General features: G+C 36.5%; 1 protein-coding gene across 1 annotated transcript in view; it reads left to right on the forward strand.

Moving 5' to 3' along the window:
* CDK5RAP2 (CDK5 regulatory subunit associated protein 2) overlaps nucleotides 1-22,228 on the forward strand; it is an 87,171-nt gene that overhangs the window by 9,466 nt on the left and 55,477 nt on the right. The window contains 9 exon segments of the mRNA XM_033012028.2: nucleotides 338-461; nucleotides 2,807-2,958; nucleotides 5,089-5,251; nucleotides 6,636-6,689; nucleotides 7,109-7,228; nucleotides 7,844-7,936; nucleotides 9,640-9,858; nucleotides 15,392-15,562; nucleotides 16,330-16,503. Of these exon segments, the coding sequence (XP_032867919.2) occupies nucleotides 338-461; nucleotides 2,807-2,958; nucleotides 5,089-5,251; nucleotides 6,636-6,689; nucleotides 7,109-7,228; nucleotides 7,844-7,936; nucleotides 9,640-9,858; nucleotides 15,392-15,562; nucleotides 16,330-16,503 (1,270 nt within the window).

Raw genomic sequence — 22,228 nt, forward strand, 5'->3', positions numbered from 1 at the left:
GTTCAGTTTATTCCAGTGCTGCTTTCTGTAGAAAATACATTACCAAAGGCTTTTGTATTTTGAAGCTTTAAAGATCTGAAGGAAATATTAGGTTTTTTCATCATACATATAAAGTGTTTGCTTATCCACTGTGACAAGGCTTATGTGTGGAACTTTCGGACTATACCACCAAAATTGCTGTATAATGTGTAGATGTTTGTATTTAACCATAAAGTGACAAGCAGGTACAGATAAAGTGGAAGACACTTGCTTGTGCATAATCTATCAGCCACTCGCACTTTAAATGTGTTTCGCATTGATACGCAGTAGGATTTATGTCTATCTGATGGTCTTTCAGTAAGGCAGTTGAAAGCTTGGCCCAAGGTGGAGATGCTGAAATACAGCGTGTGAAAGAAGAGACACAAAAGAAGATGCAAGAAATGAAAGAAATCCTGACAAGCAGAATAAACTTTCTTGAAGAGGTGAGTGGCTGAAACTGAAGGAATAGTTAGAAATCAGTGCTGTCTATAATGTTGTCTGAGATTTGGTGCTGTGATCTACCTGTATTTTCAGAATTGTTTCAGCTTTCCTAGAAAGTAGCCAGTGTGAAACAAGACCAAAAAAAAAAACCACTCAAAAAAACAAAAGGGAAAATACAATGAAAGAGAGCAGTATGAAGGTAGCAGTTCTTCAGGAAATTTGTACCTATTGGTGGTATTTAGGTACATTCAGCACAAACCTTCAATTCCTGAAGTCTAGTGTGAGGAGGTTATGCTTTCATAACCGCAATCTTTTTAGAGGAAGAGGGACTGGGTTTTGAATACTTCTGCTGCTGATTATATACTTCTCAATTTCATGAATAGCTGAAACCACTCTGTAGGCATTCCTGTCATTCCCCATCTTTATATGGGATCTCAGTATTGCAGCATCAGTCGGAGATTCTGTGGCTTTGTGTATCTCCACTTTGTGTGCTCATTATAGGCCGAGAGAGGCCACTTACTTATGGCAGCTTCTGGGTAGGTGAACCAGTGGGTGCTTCCCTCTGTTCTGCCTGCATGCCTTACACTCTATTGTTAGATTGACCTTTATCTGCCAAATACTGTTGGCTTCTGCTGTCACTATATCACCTCTTTGCATAACAAACTCCTGTGCCACAAGGTTATTCTTAACAATGTCTTTTTTTTTTATTCCTTGATGTCTGTGGTTGAGACAGTTTATTCCTGTATTTATTGTTGAGCCATTGCTTGTATCTTTACAGGGGGATTGCTTCACAGTTTCCTCATTTTGTAGTGTAAAGGCAAAACCAATATATTTACTTGTATGAATAGCATGTTTCCTCAGAAGCAAGGAGAAGTTAAGTTTCTTGTAAAGAACAAATTTGATATTGAGTGGTCTGTGCTGGAAATGTTTGTGTCAAGTTCTAGAAATACATAAGTTCATGATTGTTTTGCATCATTGACTGTATACACTTATCTGGAGGTGCGGGATTTTTTAGCTGTGTTTTTGAGGAGGATAGATGTCTGGTGTTCTTTCTGTGAGTAAACAGAAATAGAATAGTAAATACAAGTGGGTATATTCCAATATTTGCTTTCCCATCCCTAAAGAATGAATTTGTCATGGAAGGTATTGGTAGTAATCTCCTGATGGTATTTTTTATCAGGATGATTTAACAGTATTCAGAAACCAGTGAGCTCCTTCTGGGAGGAGGGTGGAATCTCCATGACCTTTTTTCAGATTAGTGGAATTGGAATTTCTCAAAGCATTCTTTGTGCAGTTGTATAGGTAGAGAAGTTCCTAAATTTCTTACTCTGTACCAAGTCAGCCAGTCAGACCAGTTTTTCTCGGATCTGACAGATAGAAGGGCAAATAATCTAATTTCATGGTGATAGAATTTTTTCTGTAGACTGAATATAGTGTTGGCCTCTAACATATTAATATTGTTAAGCTTATGAATGTAAGCACTTTCCTTCAGAGTTTTTGATTGAAAGATGAATGCTGGCAGAAGAGCTCCTCAGGAGAGGGGTTGAGTGGTGAATTCTACTGGTGAAGGACCTTTTCCTCATCCTCCCCCCTCCAAAGAGATATGCTTTTTAATATAGACTTGAAGGAGAAGGTGGAATTATTTGTTAGGTTACAAGGAGGCTTTTAATCTGTAGAAAGCAAAATTCAGTGAGCACAGCAGGGAAGCTTACAATATAAAAATGAAAATCTAAAACAAATTTTAAGTAGTGTGACAAGTGTGTTTTTTTCAGTGCTCCTGGTCTCTGTGAGTTGGATCACCTAGAGGAAGTTGCCTGGAATCTCTGGGTGTTACCTCTGTTTACGTTGCTGTTCAAGAGAAAAATATCTGGTTCATACTTTATTAGTTCTTGCAAAATATTATAAATTATATTGGGAAGAGTTTCAGTTAGCTACAGTGAGCCTGTGAATATTAATTTTGTCTGTGAATAAAAAAGCCCTTCTTTAACCTCTTTAAGTGTAGCTATTTATTAAGATAGCGGGAGGACAATGGGACAAAGCCAAATTATAATAGCTAAATCTAAAGCTATAGCATGGATGCACTTTCATTTCCAGTTCTATCAGTTAGGGTATTTGTTTTTATTTTTTTGAAACAAACTTCCCTTCTTTCTTTACCACAGAAAATGGATTAATCTTGAAAATGCAGACACAAAGTGCTCAGAAGCATTTGCAAAGCACTTGAACTACTTGGTTAAAGTTGCTAAATTAAACATACCAACATATGTTTGGTAGAAGAAACTTCAGTATGTGAAAATTTTTGTGAGTGTTTTGTTCTTACAGGCATCAGGACTGTGTGTTTTAATTACAGAATCTGAAAGCTGCTCAAGAAGATGTGGAAAAAGCCATTACAATGACAGAGAAGGAAAAAGGTCTCAGAATAGCTGCTGAGCAGAAACTTTCTTCAATTATGAATGCCCCTGCAAAGGATGTGGATATGATTACAGGAGCTGAGAAAGACAGGTCAGAACTCTTGCTGGTTATGTTTCTGACTAGTGGAATTCTTTATTGTTCAAGTGCAAAGAGCTGACATGGAGCTAGGTTTTAATAGTTTGATTGTAGCCTCAGATACAAGAGTGAGCGTTACCGGCCATCTTGTCTGTTCAGCTGTTAAATGAATAGCAACACAGCAACCAGTTTACATGCTGCATGATACCAAAATCATCTTTAAAAGTTTTTGAAAGTCTAGAAGGATCAGTATGCATGTGACATGAGCATGTCCGACTTTAAAGCATCTGTGTGACTTTGCTGACTTACCTCCTGCTTGCTGCTTTCTTGAACCTTTGGTGAATAGAACTTGACTTTACCATTTGTGTTCACTTACTGCTGTTGTGGTGTTTACACTTCAGTCCCAGTAGTGTATCTGTTGTGGTTGGTAAATTAAATGGGAGGAGAAACAGTGTGTTTGAGCTTCATGGTTTTGATTGTGCTTTGCAAAGCGCCGGCTCTGTGTTGTTTTGCAGGTAGTTGGAAAAGTGAGAGTTGTTCAAGTTGTTCAATAACTTTGTGGGGAAAACGTTAAAACTCAAATGTCAATACTTTGGAGGATTTTTAATTTTTTTTTTTTTTATTTTATTTTTTTTTTAGATATTAGGGTAAAATACATGCCTGTCAAGCCTTTCATTAAAACTTAGTTAGTTCGGGGATGTGAATGATGTGGAGATTGAAAGACTGTTATGATTCTTCATACTTTGGAGTATCCTTTTCAGTCTGTTTGTCACTGAGCCCTGCAGGTAGCTGCTCTGTGAGTAACTGCATAATTGGTTTACCTTGGTAACAGAAAATTATGCTGGCCTGAGGCCTTCACTTCGTAGGTTTTATTACAGTAGGACTAGAGGAAGGTTTGCAGTGTTTTCCAGACAGTTTTTGTAAAAGCATACAGATAGAAAACTGCAAATCTGAAACCTACAGTGACATAAAATTATGAAACTGTTCTAATAGGTTTTGATACAGCACCGTATGTGCCGCGACAGTAATTATAACCTGGCTCTCAAGTGATCTCCTTCCTTTCCACTTTCCCTTTCTGTCTTCCTCTTTCTATCTGTTAGTCATCTGTGTTGAATACATTTGTTCTCTTGTGTGACTTGAGCTGGGAAGGAGTTACAAAACCAGTCCCCTTCAGAGGTACTTTAGTTGCCAGCTCTATAGCTTGTGTGAAAACAGTGCTTAAAGTGTGGAAGCAAATTGTCAGGAATGGATCATTGAACTGAAGGCTGTGTGGAACATGATGAAGAAAGTCTCTTTTCTTCTTTGTTTTTCCTATCTCCTTCCCTCCCACACCCTGTGTGGTGATCCACTGTTAGGATCTGCTGTAATTACATGCTGGTAGATCAGTGTAAGTATTCACAAGACCAGAAAAGCATAGTTGCTAATGGAAGAAGAGAATATTTGACTTCAAGTGAATCAAATATTAATGTGCAATGCTTTAAACTTGTCTGGGAGTAGCACATCTGGAATTCATATTGTGTTAAAAAGATACTTTTGCCATCTAGGCTATGAATTATGAAGGGAATCACAGCTGGCATCTTATGCCAGAAAATTTTCACTTATAACCCTTATGTTTGTCAGAAAACTCAAGGGTGGTTGTTTTTATCAGTTGGAATACTGGAAGTGTCAAGATGTGTATTGGCCAAAGGAGGAAGTGCTGACCTAACTTTTTTTTGCTTATGTGAAACAAGAACCAGTTTAGGTACAAATAAGTAGTAGGTACTTGAGGGACGCTTAGTGATGGCACATAAGGGTAGTGTTGTATCTGTTAAGAATCGGAATAGATTGATAAGCTTTTTGTGTGTGCTTTAAAGGAGAATGTAACTAAAATATTGAAGTTTAAGTGTTGACATTTGAATTGGTACTGGAGGAATACAAGAATGAGCACTTTGCAGAAAGCTTAAGCGTGTTTGTTGCTTGTTTTGAAGTTACAGCACCTTTTCTGGTTTCTCTGGAGAGAGAAGGGGCTGTGAAAGTGTTCTGCTAAGTTTTAGAAGTATCGTCTGGTGTGTACACCTAGGAAAGTTGTTTGCAAGATTTGCTGCAATGACTGGAGAATTGGTCATAGATGATCTAAGATTAATATTAAAAATCTTGTAATTTTAGACTTATAGAGCAACTGAATCTGTCATTGAAAAGTAAAGAAGCTATAATTCAACACCTTGAAGAGGAAAAGTCTCAGAGTGGATCTTATGATGGGAACTTATCAGCAGAAAAAATCAGAGAACTTACCCTTGCTTTGAGGCATGAAAAAGATAGTCAGATAGAGGTGAGGAATCTGAACAGATATGTGTGAAATCTCATGTGGTACAGGATTTTAAAGGTTTTATGCATGACAGTATGTGAGTGACTGAAGCCAATTATTTAAAAAGTTCTTCTCCACAGTTATTCCCTCCATCCTTTCTCCATTTCCTTAACATTCATTGATTATATTGTTGTTTGGTGGTCAATATTATTCCTTATTATCCATGCTTACCCTTCATTCAATGGGAGGTCATGTTTCTCATTGACTTTATGCCTGTATTATAGATATTGTGCAATCACTTTACAGAAGCATATATAAAAAAATGCTGGGTGTTAATACATCCTGCAGTAGATGACATGGCTTGTTTAGAAGTTAAGAATGTGACTTGAGTTTATTTTTGGGAAGTATCTTTACTGCTATGATCTGGAGAAAAAGCTGTGGTAACAGAGGTAGGCATAAAAAAAATCTCATGAAGTGGAAGTCTAGCCTTTAGCTTACAAAAGGTGCTAAGAGTCAGTCTTGCTTCACTTGGCTCTTAAAGAGTGAGACAGATACTCTGAAAGCTGAAATGTAGAAACAGGTCTTAAGGCTTGTTGTCTTTTTTTTCCCATTGGTTATTCAAACAAATTAAAGCTGGCAGAAATAAGAAAGCACTCAAGGAGGCTGTCATGCTTCTGAGAAGTTTTCTTCTCTTTTGTTTTGGAACTTAATATTGATCACTACCTACACACTTTCTTTTTTTGTTTATATCAAGAATAGACAAGAGAACCTTCTGCGATTGGACTGATTAGTCAAATTAAAACTTTTCAGTTCTGGGTGGTCTTGCAATTAAATCGGTGTATGTCAGAAAAACTACCCTGATTTCACAATAGTACTTGTGTGTCAAGGTGAAAACAGGGTCATCTGTAACCATTTTCTGGTAGGTAGACAGACTATGATAATTTTGGGGTGCAGTATTGGGGAAAAAATCTGAGGAATATCTTTGCACAACAGTCTTTATATATGATTACTTTTTTAACTAAAAAAATCTGTAACCTCCCCAAAGAAAAGTGCTAATTAAAAACTCCCTTAATAAAAGCATCCTGCTGACATAGAAAAATGTCACATAAAAATATGTTTTTATTAACTCTGCAAGTACAGTTGTCCTGTCTCATGGAAGAACACGTTTTATGGGTTTTGTGTAGGGGTTGGTTTATTTTTTTTCTCTTAAGTTGGAGAGGCTCATTCTGTGCACCGGGTAGATTTGTAGACTTCTAGGAACTGATTCAATATGTTCCTGCCAAAAGGCATATACAGAGGTTTCCCCTCCTCCAAGGTTAAGTTCATTTTGCTTCATTTTAATGTTTTTAATGAATTACATTTGTGTTTACAAGGTATTTACTTGACCATAACTGTTTTGTTCTTATAGACTATTAAAATGGAGCTTAAAAATGAGAGAAATTCCTTTGAAAAAAAAATTCAGGTAAGTGCCAGTTTTGTGTTTCCTTGACCACTTGCAGTGCAGGTTGGGATCTCTTCTGTTACACATTCATAGATTCAGAGAGGCCTTGACTCAAAAGGAAGCAAAGCAAGTCTTCTGGTAACTTCTCATTTATGCTAGATGCAGGATGGCTCACCTTGTTTTTGAAGCAACTTTCAGTAAAGCTGATAGGCATGCTCATCAAATATTGAAGCTGATACTCATGGCCAGCCCATGAGATTAGGCTTCTAATACTATATTCCAGGCACATCTTTAAGATGATGACTCACATTTTGGGACTATATTTTATGTTGGTAATCTGAGTAATAAATATACGAACTCTGAGAGAATGTATTTACTAATGTGCAGTTACAGTATCTTTTAGTGGGAAGTTAATGCAACTTTCACGTAATCTGATTTAGTCACTTCAAGAAGAGCTACAAGAGAGGGAAAATGAGCTTGCTGTTGAAAAGAAGAATGGTTTGAAAAGGGATAAAACCATTCAAGGGCTAACTGTTGCATTAAAAGCAAAGGAAAAAGAGGTATGATGACTGATCTTGCTGGTTTGTTGAACTCTCATTGGGAGGGGACTGTGTGTGTTGCGTATGTGGTAGGGGTCAACTGATCTCACTGTAACCATTAGGAGGCTTCTAGTGTGGGTCCTTAATCACTGTGGTCATATCTGTAGGCAGTTCTGTTTGTCTGGAGTTTTGGGTCTTGGACTGAAGGAGAGAGGAAAAAAAAGATGTTTAACTGATACCTTCTCCCTTAAGAACTTTGAAGAAAAATGTTTTCAGTTGCACACTGTTTTTTCACAGCTCTGAGCACCACTTAAAAGGTATGAGAAGAATTTTATGTTGTTGAGTAAGTGGAGCTGTCATAAAGACAGCTAAACCAGGAGAGGACGTCAGCTGCAATTCAGATTTTGTGGAAGAATGGGAAATATTTAACTTGAGTGATAGGCAGTCTAGTGAGCCTTCTATAAGGACAATTTCTTTATACAATATTTATTATGGTGTATTTGGTGTTTTTGTTACTTAAAGTATTTGTTTTGTGTATTTGGATGAATGTATATTGAGATGGGATAGCTGTTAACTGAATCACCATCCCTTAGAAATAACTCTTTCTACATAGTATTCATTTTACTTTACTTAAAGAATGAGGAGCTTGGTTCTGAAATTGAAGATCTAAATGCTTCATTGGCTAAGGCAAGAGAGGCAACTCACAAAGCACACATCCAAAAATTCAAGGTAAGAAGCAAGCAATTAACGTGGCTTCCCCCATCCCTGCTCCTTCCTTCTCCATAAATCCATACAGTCGATAGACCTTTGTATCTTTGAAAGCAGAGGAATGGAAATTAGTTTAAAGTGTTGTTTAAAGTGTTTAATTTTTCTTACTTTGAAAAAGAAGTTCCCAAATCAAATTATTTAAATGGTAGAATGTCAAAACATCTGATTACATAACTGGTTTCTTGAGTTTTTTCTTCTGTAACAACTGAGAATTGGTAAAAGTAAAATGAGTTAAAGACACAAATAGTTGCGGAGCTGAGACGATGTTGAGCTTACTTTGTTGACCTGAGAATGTTTCGTTTTTTCTTCCAAAAGTATGGCAACAGCATATTCTTCCTGATAGCACAGTTGAACTGGTTGTGAGATGCTTGTTTGGATTTATTTATGTAATAAATGTGAAACCACTGTTTATAGAGTAGTGGAATGTTTTTTGTGAAAATGTGATTTAGTAATGCGTTCATGTGTGTGGAGGAGAAAGGACTTTATGATGTTAGTTTATGTGTATTATAAAGGTCTTAACATTACAAGAAACATGTTGTCTATTCTAATATCAAATTCTTGCTCTCTCCCATTTTACATTTTTTCAGACTCAAACTAAGTCTGATAGAATTAACTAGGACTGATTAGAGGCAGTGATGAATGTTCCATTATGATGATTGTTCATCCACTTTGTCTCTTAGCTCAGCAGGAATGGAAGAGGTTGTTGATATGCTTGCCTCTGAAGTACACTGAAAGCTTTTGTGACTACTGGTTTTTGATTTGAGAGTCTAATGGAGTAGTAATGTTTAGTTCTCACAGAGCTCCTCCATTTCTTCAAAAGCCACTTATTTCACTCAAGCCCAAATTTTAAGTGTGTTCTACTGAGACAAGTATGTCCTGTTTCTTCTTTAGGTCATTTTGGCCTGTGTGTAACTCTAGAGCTTATGTTTGCGTTTTCATACCGTGGAAGTCCTGCTTTGAAATATTACTCTAACCCTTTCATTTTTGAGAGCTTGATTATTTTTGAAAAGTTACCAGTTTTAAAAGTGTGCAACTAATCCCTCCTCTCCACAGAATCCACATTGCACGGTGGGTGACAGAGCAAACCTTTCTCCTCGTTGCTTTGCTACTTAGCTACAAACCTGAGCTGAAGGCAGTTCTCTGAGTAGATCATGCTGCGTAGCCCACTGCTGCTGTCATCAGTGTTTTGAACTTGGAGGCCAGTAGTAACAGTGTGTGATGGGGAAGAACACAAATCAGATTTGCTATTTCATATAAAAAAACCCCATGCTTATGACTTGGTAACTACTTGACCTAGTCTGGATTCAAACTGACCCAAAAGTAGAAAGCTTTATGTAAGAAGAGCTTTGCGAACCAATGATGATAATATGATCTCATTAGCACTATGGACTCCTTTGCAGGTCAACCTTTTATTTGGCTGTTGAAGACTTTTTTTTTTTATCCTGAGCTGGATGTCATTGAAAGCCGTTACAGTAGTTGAGAAAATTTTCAGTGTAACATTTTTTCCTGTTGTGTCAGTAACTCTTATTTCACTGTATTTTTGCACTGCAGTTCTGAAGTACTGGAAAGAGGTGCAGGGCAGTGGGTTTGGATGCAACAAGCATAAAGGCTTCCAGTCTCTGCAAAATACTCTTATAGAACTCAAATGCTGCTTTATGTTTCAGGGTGCTGAGGATTATGAAGCTCTCTTGATGGAGAAAGAGACCCTTTTAGCAGAGCTGCGTTCAGAAAACCTTACAAAGGATGCAGAGAATCGTAAACTACAAAGGAGGATTAAAAGGACCGATCAAGAGCTAAATGATTTGAATTTAGAAAGAGAGAAAATGGAGAAGGAACTGGATGAAGCACAACTACAGAAGAGCAGAAGTGACAAAACGATTAATGTTATTATCACTCTTTTCCTTCAATACATAAAGTTTAAAAATAATTTAGCACTTCTAGCATGTCCTTTTCTAACAATATTAGTTTTTTAATTTGAATAATTTCTGGAAAGTAAATGCATTTGCCTAAAGCCAGTGTTAAAAAGAATGTGGCCAAGAAGATTGAGGAAAATTCTGGCACACAGACTGCGCAGAAAAATATTTTTAAATATAATTTTGATAGTCTTAGGTCCTAGAAAAAAACATTAGCTTTTATAAGTGGTAAATGGTTGCTGTTGCTTTCAGGTTTTTTGATGGGAGAATCTGAACATGCATGACAAAGTATGTTTTAGATTTCTGCTGTATTTGTCTTGTAATTTAAGTCAATGTATAGACACATAACCTTACTTAAACTTTATTCTGAGTTCTAATGCAGAACAGGAGTAATTAACCATCAACCTTAAGCTTGATTTTTGCTCTCATAGCAGGGTCACTGTAAAGCCTGTATAAATAATAATTTATGCTTGTAAAGTTCCAAAAGCACTGGAATAGTTGATCACGATTTAACCAAAAAACGATGTGCTGTATCTGCTCATAAATTTTGCTTGCTTCATATTCTACTTAGGGTTTTTAACCTTGCTGTAGGTGTTTAGGCAAGCATCTCCACTTCCAGCATGCACAGCTCATGCAACAAAGAGAATGATCAGGTTTCTCCTCTTTTTACTTTGAAAAAAGGATGTACCTTCTGCTCAGTGTTTGACATCAAGATACATCTCACCTGTATGTTTTGTCACATGGATTTTTCTAGTCTTCTCACAATTGCTTCCACTGGGGCAGCATTTGCATAATGAGTACAGTCCCGCATGTATGCAAAGTCTGGTCCTCTTCAGTTAGGGATTAGTCTCCCGTTATATTAAATTACATAGAAGATTAAATGAGCTTGTCTTTATTCAGTGGATGTTTTGGTTCAATTATTAAATGAGGACCTTAATAAAGCAGGTATATGTGGAAGTGTCTGTTCCTGCAATATCACTTAAAACCAGTAGAGGGATCTCTTTACCTACAAATAAGTTCTCCTGCCCCCATCTTAACTTGCATTTTTGGTTGCTTGTCAACTGTGATTAGGTTGCTGTCACAAAGTCTCTATCTTTGGTGTGCTTTGAAATTTCTTCAGGGTGTTAAGGTTAAGGAGAGAAAGAACAGATCGCTCCTGTCAGTAAAACAACCACAAAGAACATACTTTATTGATTTAAAGTATTTTATATTTAACTGTCTATTCAGAAATTTTTGATCTTTCGGGGGGGCTAGAATATAACTCTGTATAGCAAAGACAGGAAAAATAGGACTGAGTAGGGAGTTGCCAGGGACTTCAAAGTTACTTGTGTTCCAGAAGTCTGTGTGACTCCATTATGTCCACGTTTTTCATGTAAATGACTAGGTCCTTGGGGAAGAGCATTCCTGCCAAAAGATGAGCAGTCTTATAAAAATTATATCCCTAGCCTATTTCCTACTCTTTGCAGAACAGCTGCTTCAATTTCAGAGTTGCTAGTACATTTGGATATAGCAACATTGACTGTGAAATGTTGCCCATTAAGTAGTAGATATGTGGGAGTAAAAAAACTGCTGTGATGTTTTGCTCTTTGACAAATAGTAAACCACTTCAGTGATCTGATGCAAACTTTTTATGAGACAGCCTTAAAAATTCTGTTCTATTTATGCTCCAAGATACCTATTTATCAGTGTTTCTATTTTGTTAGAATAAAACTAGCAAGGATGTTTGTAAACTGTAAAAAATGCTCTCAACATCTGTAATGAACTGCTGTCTTCGGTCTTCACTCACAGTGAAATTTTCAGTTACTTCGTGTACTGTAATTGGGATAATCCAAATTTCTGTGTATATATATTTTAAAAACCGAAAGAAACAAAACAAGAAAAAACAATCTAAAACCAAAAAGTACTTCTCTTGTAAACCCAGTTTGTCTAGAGATGATTTGGGCATTACTGCCCTGTAATGGAAAAAGGTTAAATTAAATGAAGCTTGTTACATGTGAGCTGATCATCCACATCACAGAGTGCACCCAGTTTTGAGAGTCTTCTGGAGCAATGGATGTAGATGTTCTTGAACAATGTCCCTGCCTCAGGGTGGGCAGGTGCCCTGGCTTTTTACTAGGTCAACTTTAAAAGCTAGATCTCGCAGTTCTGTGCTCTCCAGAAGCTGCTGTTAAGCAGTAGTCCAGAATCACCTTAAGCTTTTTGAAACAAAAGAATCTGGGCATATATTCTTACATATAATTGATGAGGAATACACATCAATTCATCTTTAGTGTTGCTTGTGTCCACCATGTTACTCTGTAACAGAGATTCAGTGCTTCTTGATCAGAGTTTGTTCAAATTTACATGATTAAACACTTTAGGCCTGGAGAGAGAATGGATACTTAAATGTAGACAATTAGAGTGTGTTTACTAGGTATTCATATTTGATCAGTTGGTTGGGGAAATGCAGAATAACTCATTAGGCAGAATTTATTATTTAGTTATCTTACCTGTAGTTTAGCATGAGAGGGAGGTTTTTGAGCTTCACAACTTAATTATTCACGAACCTGTTTTCCATATGACAAGGAGGGGGAGGCATCTGCTCCAGTTTTCTACATTATAGTGTTTCACATTCATTTTTCTTAGTTCAGCTATCATTAATCATAGGAAAGTCTCTTGGGGAAAAAGGTTGGCAGAAGGAATTGCAAAGTTTATGCTCTGAGAACTGTAGGTACTATATTATCCTTACAACTCAATGTATAGAAACCAATAGATTTTCTCCCAGTCAATTTGAGTGGTCAATGAGTTCAAGCAACCTGCAATAGTGATGGATAGTTTTGTGTGTTGCAGAATTCTAGCTCGTGCAATGAAGATAATTTTCAGTCTCAACTCTAGCTTGTTTTGGGGAGGGCTTAGGGAACTCTGGGGGCAGAAATACTAGAGGGAAAGTATCTGCAAATTGCAAGTCTTGCACGTTTTTTTACTTTTTCTACAATCGTGTGCTTTGGCACCACTTCCCGTAAGCCTAGCTGTACTATTTGTGCTGCTTTAAAGGCAGAAGCATAGTTTTCATACTTGACCAGTATTGTACAGCCAAGATGACTGAGATTAGATAATAGGAGGTGTAGTACTGTTATTGCAGCGGCATCTTTTATATCTGTGCGTGTCTATATTTTTTTTTTTCTTAAAGCTGTTTATGATTTTAATAAAGAGAAGTCACACAGTATTGGTCACCTGAAGTTATAGGATGGGACACAAGTGTTCCTTTGACTTTTAGTTTCCTAACGGGTAATGTATTCACTTAAAGCCTTTCAATGATGTAATAGTATAAAAACAATAAAAATAGAAAGTTAAGGAGTGAACTTTGAAACACAGTGAAAGTTGTAACACTGCAGTTGATCTTTTTCTTCCAAGTCACGTGTTCTGTATGAGTGGACTTAATATGACCCACCTGAACAGCTCCATAACTCGAAGCCAAAAGACTTCGTAGTTACCATACTGTTAGACTGCTTCCAAAAGAGCTGCACTACACTGCAGTTTATGGTTAGTAGTTAGGAAGAAATAGAAATATATTTGAGACACAAAACTTGGGCATGATTCTACAGTTCTTCAGTTTTCTTAGTCAAGCAAATACTTCTTTTGGTCCTGAAAAAAAATACCTTTATTAGTTTGCAGAACTGAAGTCTTAAGTTTAGTCATTCCATGAATCACATTTGAAGGTTTTTGGGGAACTACTAGGGATTTCTTAGCTGTATCCTGGTAATGAAGCTAACTGAAATAAAGCAAGTAAACCAAAAGGCGATGTAAATGACAATTTGTATTTAATGTACAAAATAAACACGAGTAAAACTGAAGTAGCAAAATTATGTTAAAGATTTGATGTGAACCTGCATGAAGCAAGGTAATTAAGTCAAGAAAAGGACATAAAACAGTTTGTAAAGAGATTGCAATCAAAGTGTCACTAGTACTATCTCTTTGTACTTAGAATAACAAACAACTATTGAATTTTAAATCATAGTGGAGGCATATGTAAAGTTTATAGGTGACTACTATATGTGCAAACTATTGAAGGGGCTTATGATACTTCACAAATGGGCCCTTTTGGGGAATAAATAGAAAACATTTATTTTAAGATGTAAGCTGTGTTACCTGCTTCTTTGTCTCTGAAGAGAAGTTTAGATAGTATAAAGTCTATTGTCAATTTTAATTGTTTAATTTTAGACAACAGCTTTGTTACAAGTTTTTATTTCTCTTTTTCCACACAATCCACACAGCAAATACTCTAGATCTTCTTGCAGAGTAAAAGCTTTTAAAATGAGGCTAGTGTATATGCAAGCTATGCCTCCTTCAACTGACAGAAACTTCAGACTTTTTTGCTGATTTTTTGGAAGTGGCACAAACAGTGGTGGTGGAAGAGATGTTGGAAGGATAGAGAAGACATGTTACAGATTTTTCTACTGACCTGTGCTCTTCCATATTTTCCACTCTGGGAACAGTTACATGCTAATAATTTATATATACTTCCATCAATTTAGCAGTTGTCCCAGTTCATAGCAAAATGTAAGGAATAGGAATTGTTTTATATTATTGCTTGGAACCCAAGGCTTTATCAGGTGGTCAGACTTTGGAACCTTAGTTACATTTTCAGATGGTGGATTTTCAAGTGAAGTGGAACAGGATCTCTAGGAATGCAGAGGAGAAAGCTGTGACTGTGGTGTGCATCTAGTGTGTGACCTGCAAACTAGAAGATACTGCTTTTTATATTGCAGTCGTCCATGTTGATCTTAACAGATCTCAAAGTCCTCGTGACTTGCTGCTGCAAAAGGCTATTGAAAGATTGTTTCTGTGTTTTAGAAGCAAAATGGACAAGTATATGTTTCTCTCATGGGAAGCTAAGATGTGGAGATGATGCAACTAATCTTGGAACTGTAGGAAGTAATTAACAAAGCCAGAATGGAGATCAAGTTCTGTTCACAACTTCTAATCACAAGACTGACCTGACTGGTCATTTGAAGTTTGTGGTCTTGTCAGAAGGAAATGTTTTAACATTTCTGACCTTTTGTTTGATGCAGAAGTAACTAGTAGTACAATGTTAGTGGAAGAATCTCCATGGTGTGATGAGAAAAAGAGCAAATGACAAAATGAATTACCCGTAACTGATTTCTTCCTATTTTTAGCAAGGGAGTAAATTGACTCAGAAGTGAGTGTTCATTCTGATAGTGGCAACATCTGTGAGTATGATATTCCCCACAGCCTTTGAGTCCAGTCATTTTGTATGAAAAGCATTTAAACAATAACAATCTACATTTTTAGAAGACAATACTGGTATCTCATCTATAAGTTTACTTTCTTTAATTGTATTCGTTGATGCCAAGAGAATGATACCAGCTTAAATGCATTCTCTAGACTATTCGGTGATATGAGTAATTTAAAGCAATGGAAAGTTAAGATAATGATGTGGGTTGTTAGTCTAAACTTTTTTTAAAGTTGATTTGCTAAACATTCACTTTCATTTTTTTGGTAGGACCTTAGAAATCAACTAGAGAAATTACATGGTGAAATGACTGAGAAAGAAAAAGCAGTTGAACATCATTACAATATTCTTTTGAGTGAAAGCAATCAGAAGTTGCAGAGCCAAGAACTAGTTATCAAGCAGCTAACAGACAATGTCAATCAAAAGGATCTACTGCTTCAGGTAGGTAGACTTAAGTTGAAATGAAAAATAGAAAGTTATAATTTGATTTTGTTTGAGGAATTATTACAAAATCACATTTGTATTTGGAATTACTGTTGATTTTGATGATAATCCTTTGATTTTTATAATACTGTATTTGCAGAAGAGACATGTAATTATAGAGTGTGTGGCATTCAACAAGATTTCTTGTTAGAGTTTTATGAAGCGTGTGGACAGAAGAGGAAGAAAGCTTTACTAATACTAATGTAGAATTTTCACTGTCGTGGTAAGATACCTTAAAAGCTCCGAAGGGCCTATGATTTTCAGTTTATTGTGCAGAAACTAGAAGTTGAGAAATAGGTATAGATACTGAAATATTTAATCTTTCTTTTGGAGCCTATTCAAAATGACGTATTTGAGAAGGTAGTTGCCTAAATGTTAATGGACCCCTGCTCAGTTTTTTATGGCTGGAGGTGTAACCCTGAAAAGTGCTGATGCTATTCAACCAGCAATGCAAGGAGTAATAGCTGAGGTTGCTCTATACCTGGAGACCAAGGTGCATGCCTTGACTTATTTTTTTAATACTTAAAAAACTGGATAGCTGAAGAAAGCTTCTGTTTGATCTTTTTTTGCTTCTATTATGTTAAATTGAGGTCTTTTGTGAGGTATGTAAAAAACACGTGCCAGATCATCCTTTGATATTCTCCTGAATTTTGTTTATCTGTTTACTTTGCAATATAAAACCAGAGTAAATTTTGTAGAACTGTCTCATTGTTTTCTTTTACTAGAAACTTGATGGAACAGTTAAAGAAAAGGATGCAGAATTGCAGGAGCTCCTGAATAAATACAAGAACCTTCTAAGAGCTAATGAAGAACTTGAACTGAAAATTGAGGGCTTAATAAAGGAAAAATGTGCTGCACAGTCTCAACAGTCAATCATCAACATAGTCAGAGAGTTAGAGGTGAGTTTTTCATAACTCTTACCATTTGCAGATAAATACCTTGACTTCGCATTGAAGAGAATTTTGACTTTGGCTTCAAAGATGTGGACTCATATACGTTGTAATTCACCCACGTAGCAAGGGGCTGATTTTTCTTTATATTAGTACCATATCAAAGTGTTCTGTATTATTAAAAAGGTAACAATGACTTTATTAATAATTGTGTCTACAGTTTGTATGACTGGTGGTGGCACATGTGGCCTCATAAAGAGTACACAGTATTGTTCTCTGATGAGTTTATATGGCATCACCAAACTCTTTACTCTGGAAAATGTGTAAAATGTTTTGCCTGCCATAAAGAGGTGGAGTTTTGTGTTCATTAGGGCAGACGTATTTCTCTGAGTGGGAGGGTATCCGTGTTTCTGAAGAGAGGTGCAGAGAAGAGTTTGTGTATGTCTGGTAGATAAAGGGAAAGATTGCACAGAGCTAGTGACCACAGAAGATAAATGGAGTATGAGAATAAAAAATACAGGTAGGTGTGAAGATGTGTCTGGGGCAAGAAGAAAACTACTTCAAAGTGAGAAAGGAAATAGCGCAGAAGTACATATATATATTTAAAAGAAGTAGAGAATATATGCCCGTTATTTTATTTGATGCCATAAATTGAAGGGATTTGTTAGTACCTGAAATCAGAGGTCAAAATTCAGAGTCTTAAATTGTAGAGTTATTGCCTTCCCTCTTCACCTCCCACTTCAGTACTAGTAAAAAAAAAAAAAAAAGTCAGGCACTGTTAAGAGGTTTTTGAATCACTTGCTGACTCCGTCAGTACATTTTTTATTATTGTGTACAGATTATTCAACAAGCTTTTGAAGGTATATTTCTTGCCTTTTTTTGTGTTTTTTTTGCAGCCTAGTATGTTAAGGTCTCCAAAAGCATCAGGCAAAGTAAAAAGATTTAGACTAGTGTGTACGAATAATAAAGGTATTTCATTTCTTTAATAACATATCAGTCATTAATGAGATTTTCTCAAGAAGTTTAAAATGAAGTGAGCCAATGGCAAAGGAAACATGAGTGCTATGTCTTGTGTCACATTTTGAACATGAATGATGAGATGCTTAATATGGGCACTATTAAACAAGGTAGATGCAAGCACACATTGAGTCACGGGTTATATGACAAGTTCAGAGTAAAGGAGCTGCATCACTGTTTGTCAGGGTACTGGTGCATAATATATCGAAGTATATATGAATATACATGCAGAGAAAATAAAGTCTGTGAAAGGTTGAATGGAAATTCTACCTCTGTAAAACAAACTGCAGTGCATGCACGTAACATCTGTCACAAAGGGACCTAAGAGTGATGGAAAATCATACAGAACTAATGAAAATCAAACACTAACTTTCCTCTGTACACCCCACTTCCAGTACGGGTGTATAACCAGGAGAGAGAACAGTGGCAAGCGAAGCCATGCATGGTAATGACCCAGCACCCACCTTCTAATCACAATCTATTCTCTATTGCTGATTCACTTAGTGATTGTGAACAATACCTAATCACAACCCATTGTCCTCTCAGCTCAACCTCTGTGTAAGATATCTCCTGTAAGAACCCACTTTGGCATGTTAATCATAAGTTTTTGGACACAGATTATCCAGAGCTCTGCTCTCATTGCCTGCCCTGGACTCTTTGATGACTTTACAGTGCTGCACCAACTCTCAACAAACGCACAGCTGGATCCTCCCCACCAGAGAGAACAGAAACCATGCTCTTCTAGCCTCACTGATCTTTAAAGTTGAAGAAACTGAATCGAGAAATGCAGAACTTTCTCTCTTTCATCATACCTTTTTACTTTATTTTAATGTAATGATAAATTTTAAAGCAACCAACATCCAAAGCACTGCTGGGTACCTTGGCCAGGACAGGAAAGATAAATGACAGTTTCTAATTAGAGTTTGGATTCTTGAGCCACTGTCATGGGCTGGAGAGAGAGTGTGTGAGGGCACTGATAATTAGGTTAGTCATGCAACTGCTGATTTTTGTATCTATGAAGTCTAGGAATGAAATATATTTTATAGCCAAGGAATTTACAAGTTCAATGGACTACATATAATTTTGGAAACTTTAGTTGGTTTTGCGCTTAATGCTCTTCTCTCACAATCAATACTCCTATTCTTACAAAGCTCTTTTTGTTGGAGCATTTGTTAGGTAAATATATTTCTAACATGGATTTTTAGACCTTTGTGGTTCATTTTATTACTGAGAAAAGCAGCAAAATTGAAGAATGTGGCTCTTGCACAGTCCTTGAGCTGTGCTTCTCGGTTCTGTTGTGTTGCATGTGTAATCTTACACAGACTGTATGCTGCAGTAAGGGGCTACAGTGATAGGAGATTCAATTCTAAATTGATTTCTCTAAGTATAAAAAAATTTCTCGGGTTTGCTTTTATGTAGCCTCTCTGTGATGTCTGGTTTTGGGAGGGGAAGCTTATGTACCACTTGAGGGTGGAGTAGGGACTGTAGTTAGCTGATATACTGCAAGGCAAATCTGATGTTTCTGCAGACACAAGCCATTTTCTAATTCCCATATGATCAGCATATTTGGCTTTAGTTATAATTACTCCTGTATTTAGGGAGTTAATACTGTGTAATCAGAGAACTGAAGAATAGTTGTGATGTAATTTGCTGCAGCTGGAGAAATTATAGTCAATGCATGGGAGTTACTGATGTCGCTACAGCATTGCAGATGATGTGTGTCGTGAGAACTGGAACTGGTGCAGTTGTTGCAGTACTGCAGAAATGTCCGAGCTGCGGAAATGGATGCAGTGTGCACATTGTTGCTGAGATGTCATAATTATGGGAAGTGATGTAGTTGACTTTTTTTTTTTAAGTACAAGTGTCCTGTCTATTAAATAGTGATCAATGCATTGTAATTGTTGCTTTCAGTCTCTTGAAATTGATATTGTGAACACATGAACAGGGTGACAGTTCAATTTCTGATTTGATGAGATCAGTGTATAGCTGAAGACAGCAATCTTTTTTGTCAATATCCATGTCTTCACACACTTTAAACATGATGCTTTTTACCTGTGACACTGAGCATGGCCTGGTGATGGGAATGGATGTGGTTAGTGTGTCTCACCATATCCATATTAGCAGAAATGTCATCTTAAAGGAGTTAGCCTGATGAAGTGGTATTTGCAGATTGTATATAGTCCAGTAGTCTTGCCTCACGTATCACCAAGAAGGGCTGTAATTTCCTCAGAGCCAACAACTTTGTGACATTTTCTGTGGTTGAGATGACATCTTCTAAAAGTCATCAACAAAGTCTTTTGCTATAGCCATTTTCATCTTTAAATATATGACTCAGTGGCCTGTAACAATTTTAATCTTATTACTAATAGTTTCATTTATGGTAGACCATACATAAAGTTTACTGCAATGTTAGAAGGAATTACCAAAATCTGGTACTGGTGGGTGGATGGATGGATGGATGGATGGATGGATCAGTGATGAGGTGTAGGTTATGTCCTTCTCTCAATCATGCATCCTCTAACTGTCAGAGATTTTGAAATTATCCTGATGGTTGTTGTAAGCAAGAGAGTATTTGTTGAGGCATCCGGATAGTCTTGTGACTTTGCCAATAAGTTATTTATTGTGGAGATATAAACCTTTTACTTTCATTGCTTACAATTTAAGAAACCTTTAATGAAAATAAGTTATGTTTTCCACCACTGCTGCTTAGCAATAGTATTTCAGACTTAAATATAGACTTTAATGTATTAGATTACCTCCTTTCATGGGAATGTAAATCTTTCACTGCAATATGGTCCTGGATGTCTTGCAGCTATCTCCTCTAACACATTTTCCCTCACACCATGTGTCAAGAGGTTTAATGTTTCATTAACTCCCACAGCATTATGGTCTATTTAAGTTACAGAGCTGCCTTATGTTTTGTGTACCGTTGGGGAGCTGATTGGAATAATTCACTCCTACGCTTTATTTAGAAATGACAGTAATAATGTACAAAAAAAAAAAAAAGATGTTCATGCTGTATCTTCTCATCCTTATTATTCATGAAAGATTCTCAAAAATCAAGAACACTTCTTCATGATTTTGCTAACCTCTATCTAGCTAGTTGAATTTAGAATTTAATAATTTGCGTATAGTCTGTGACATTTGGAATTAAGAAACGGCTCATGTTTCCTGTTATGCAGAAAAAAAAAAAAAAAGGAGTTGGGAAGATTTTATGAGCTTACTGAGATTTTGGTGCAAATGTAGAACTAAATTAACTTGTGAATTCTAAAAGAAACGTAAGAAACCAGAGCATGGTTCTGTGTATAACACTGCTTTGTTAATACAGCAGTCATAGACCCTGAACAATTAGTGACAACCGTTATCTAATTTGTGTACTGTAAACCCTTCAGAGTGACATTACTTTGCCAGTGCTTCAGAAAGAGCTTTTAATTAGGATATAGTTCCATAGTGTCTTCAGTAATAATTGCAAGACTTGTATCAGACATATGGAAGAGTTCAGTAGAACTTTTAACAGACTGTTAACGGACTAAATTAAGTCAAAAGATTTATTTCTTCCTGTTGCTTTCTACGTCACTGATGAGTGTAGTTGTGATCAAACTTTTTCCAGGTTAGATTGCAATCTGTGTGTGTTTAGTGACTGTTCTTGAAAGTCTGAGATTCCAACACATTGATAAAACTCTTTAATTCAGGCTGTAAGATGTAGTTTTTACTTTTTTGTGTCTCTGTGTGTGTGTTTGAGATTTTTTTATTAATGGACTCTGGATCACCCACTTCCATCTGTTTGCCTTTGTGATGCTGAGTACTCTGTCATCAGAAGCCGTTGCTATGTGCTTCTCCTCTGCTCATCTAGATAATAAACTTGATATGAAGCCCAGTATTTTGCATTTCATACACAGAATAGTATTTAATGTATAAATTGCACTAGAACCTGGAAACATTTGTTAGAATACAGCTACCATTAGGAATGAGGGTAGCTGAACATGATGCACGTGTACAGAGGCAAGGTCACTTCTTCCAAGAATCTGTAGCGTTGGGTGGCAGAAGCTACTCTTTCTGCAGTAAGATCTGACCTGCAGATTACCTTAATGGAAGTAATTTGATCAAAACTCAATTACGCTTGCAAAATATTATTTAACGTATTTGCTAGCATACTTTGAAGTATGAGTGTAAATAACTAAAAGTAAATAACAGTTGTCCTTGCTTTTGCACTGTTTACTTTGCAGAATACTAAATTTTTCAAATTAACAGAGTCTTTGCATCATTAGTGTGAATTAATGAGATTCTACTGTAGCTGATTTTTTGTTGCAATTCCTTCCTTAGGAATTGCAATTGGAGTGATAACAGCTGGTTAAAACTCCTGGGTGTAGATTTCTTCCTTGTTAATGATCTGTTCACTAATGATTTAGTATCTCTTGAGAGTTCCTTTAGCTGTGGCACTTTTTTTGTTCTTCCTTTCAGTTGAAGAACAAAACTGAGAGAAGCAACAGGGCCTACTGTTCCTCTCAAACAGAGGCAGAATATGTCTGTCATTAATACATTTAAATTTGCTATAGATATCTCAGTTATTTTCTCTTCTGGGACTGCTGATATCTTAGATATTTTTATGTATTAAGTGCAAGCAAATACTCCTTTAAATAGCTGCATTTTTTGCCTCCCGCTGAAAAAGTGGCTGTGTGGTTGTTTTGGAATGAAAAAAGTCTTGGGAAATTAGTGG

Source organism: Tyto alba, unplaced genomic scaffold (assembly GCF_018691265.1).
Source record: "Tyto alba isolate M040663 unplaced genomic scaffold, T.alba_DEE_v4.0 Super-Scaffold_11, whole genome shotgun sequence".
Classification (NCBI taxonomy): Eukaryota; Metazoa; Chordata; class Aves; order Strigiformes; family Tytonidae; genus Tyto; species Tyto alba.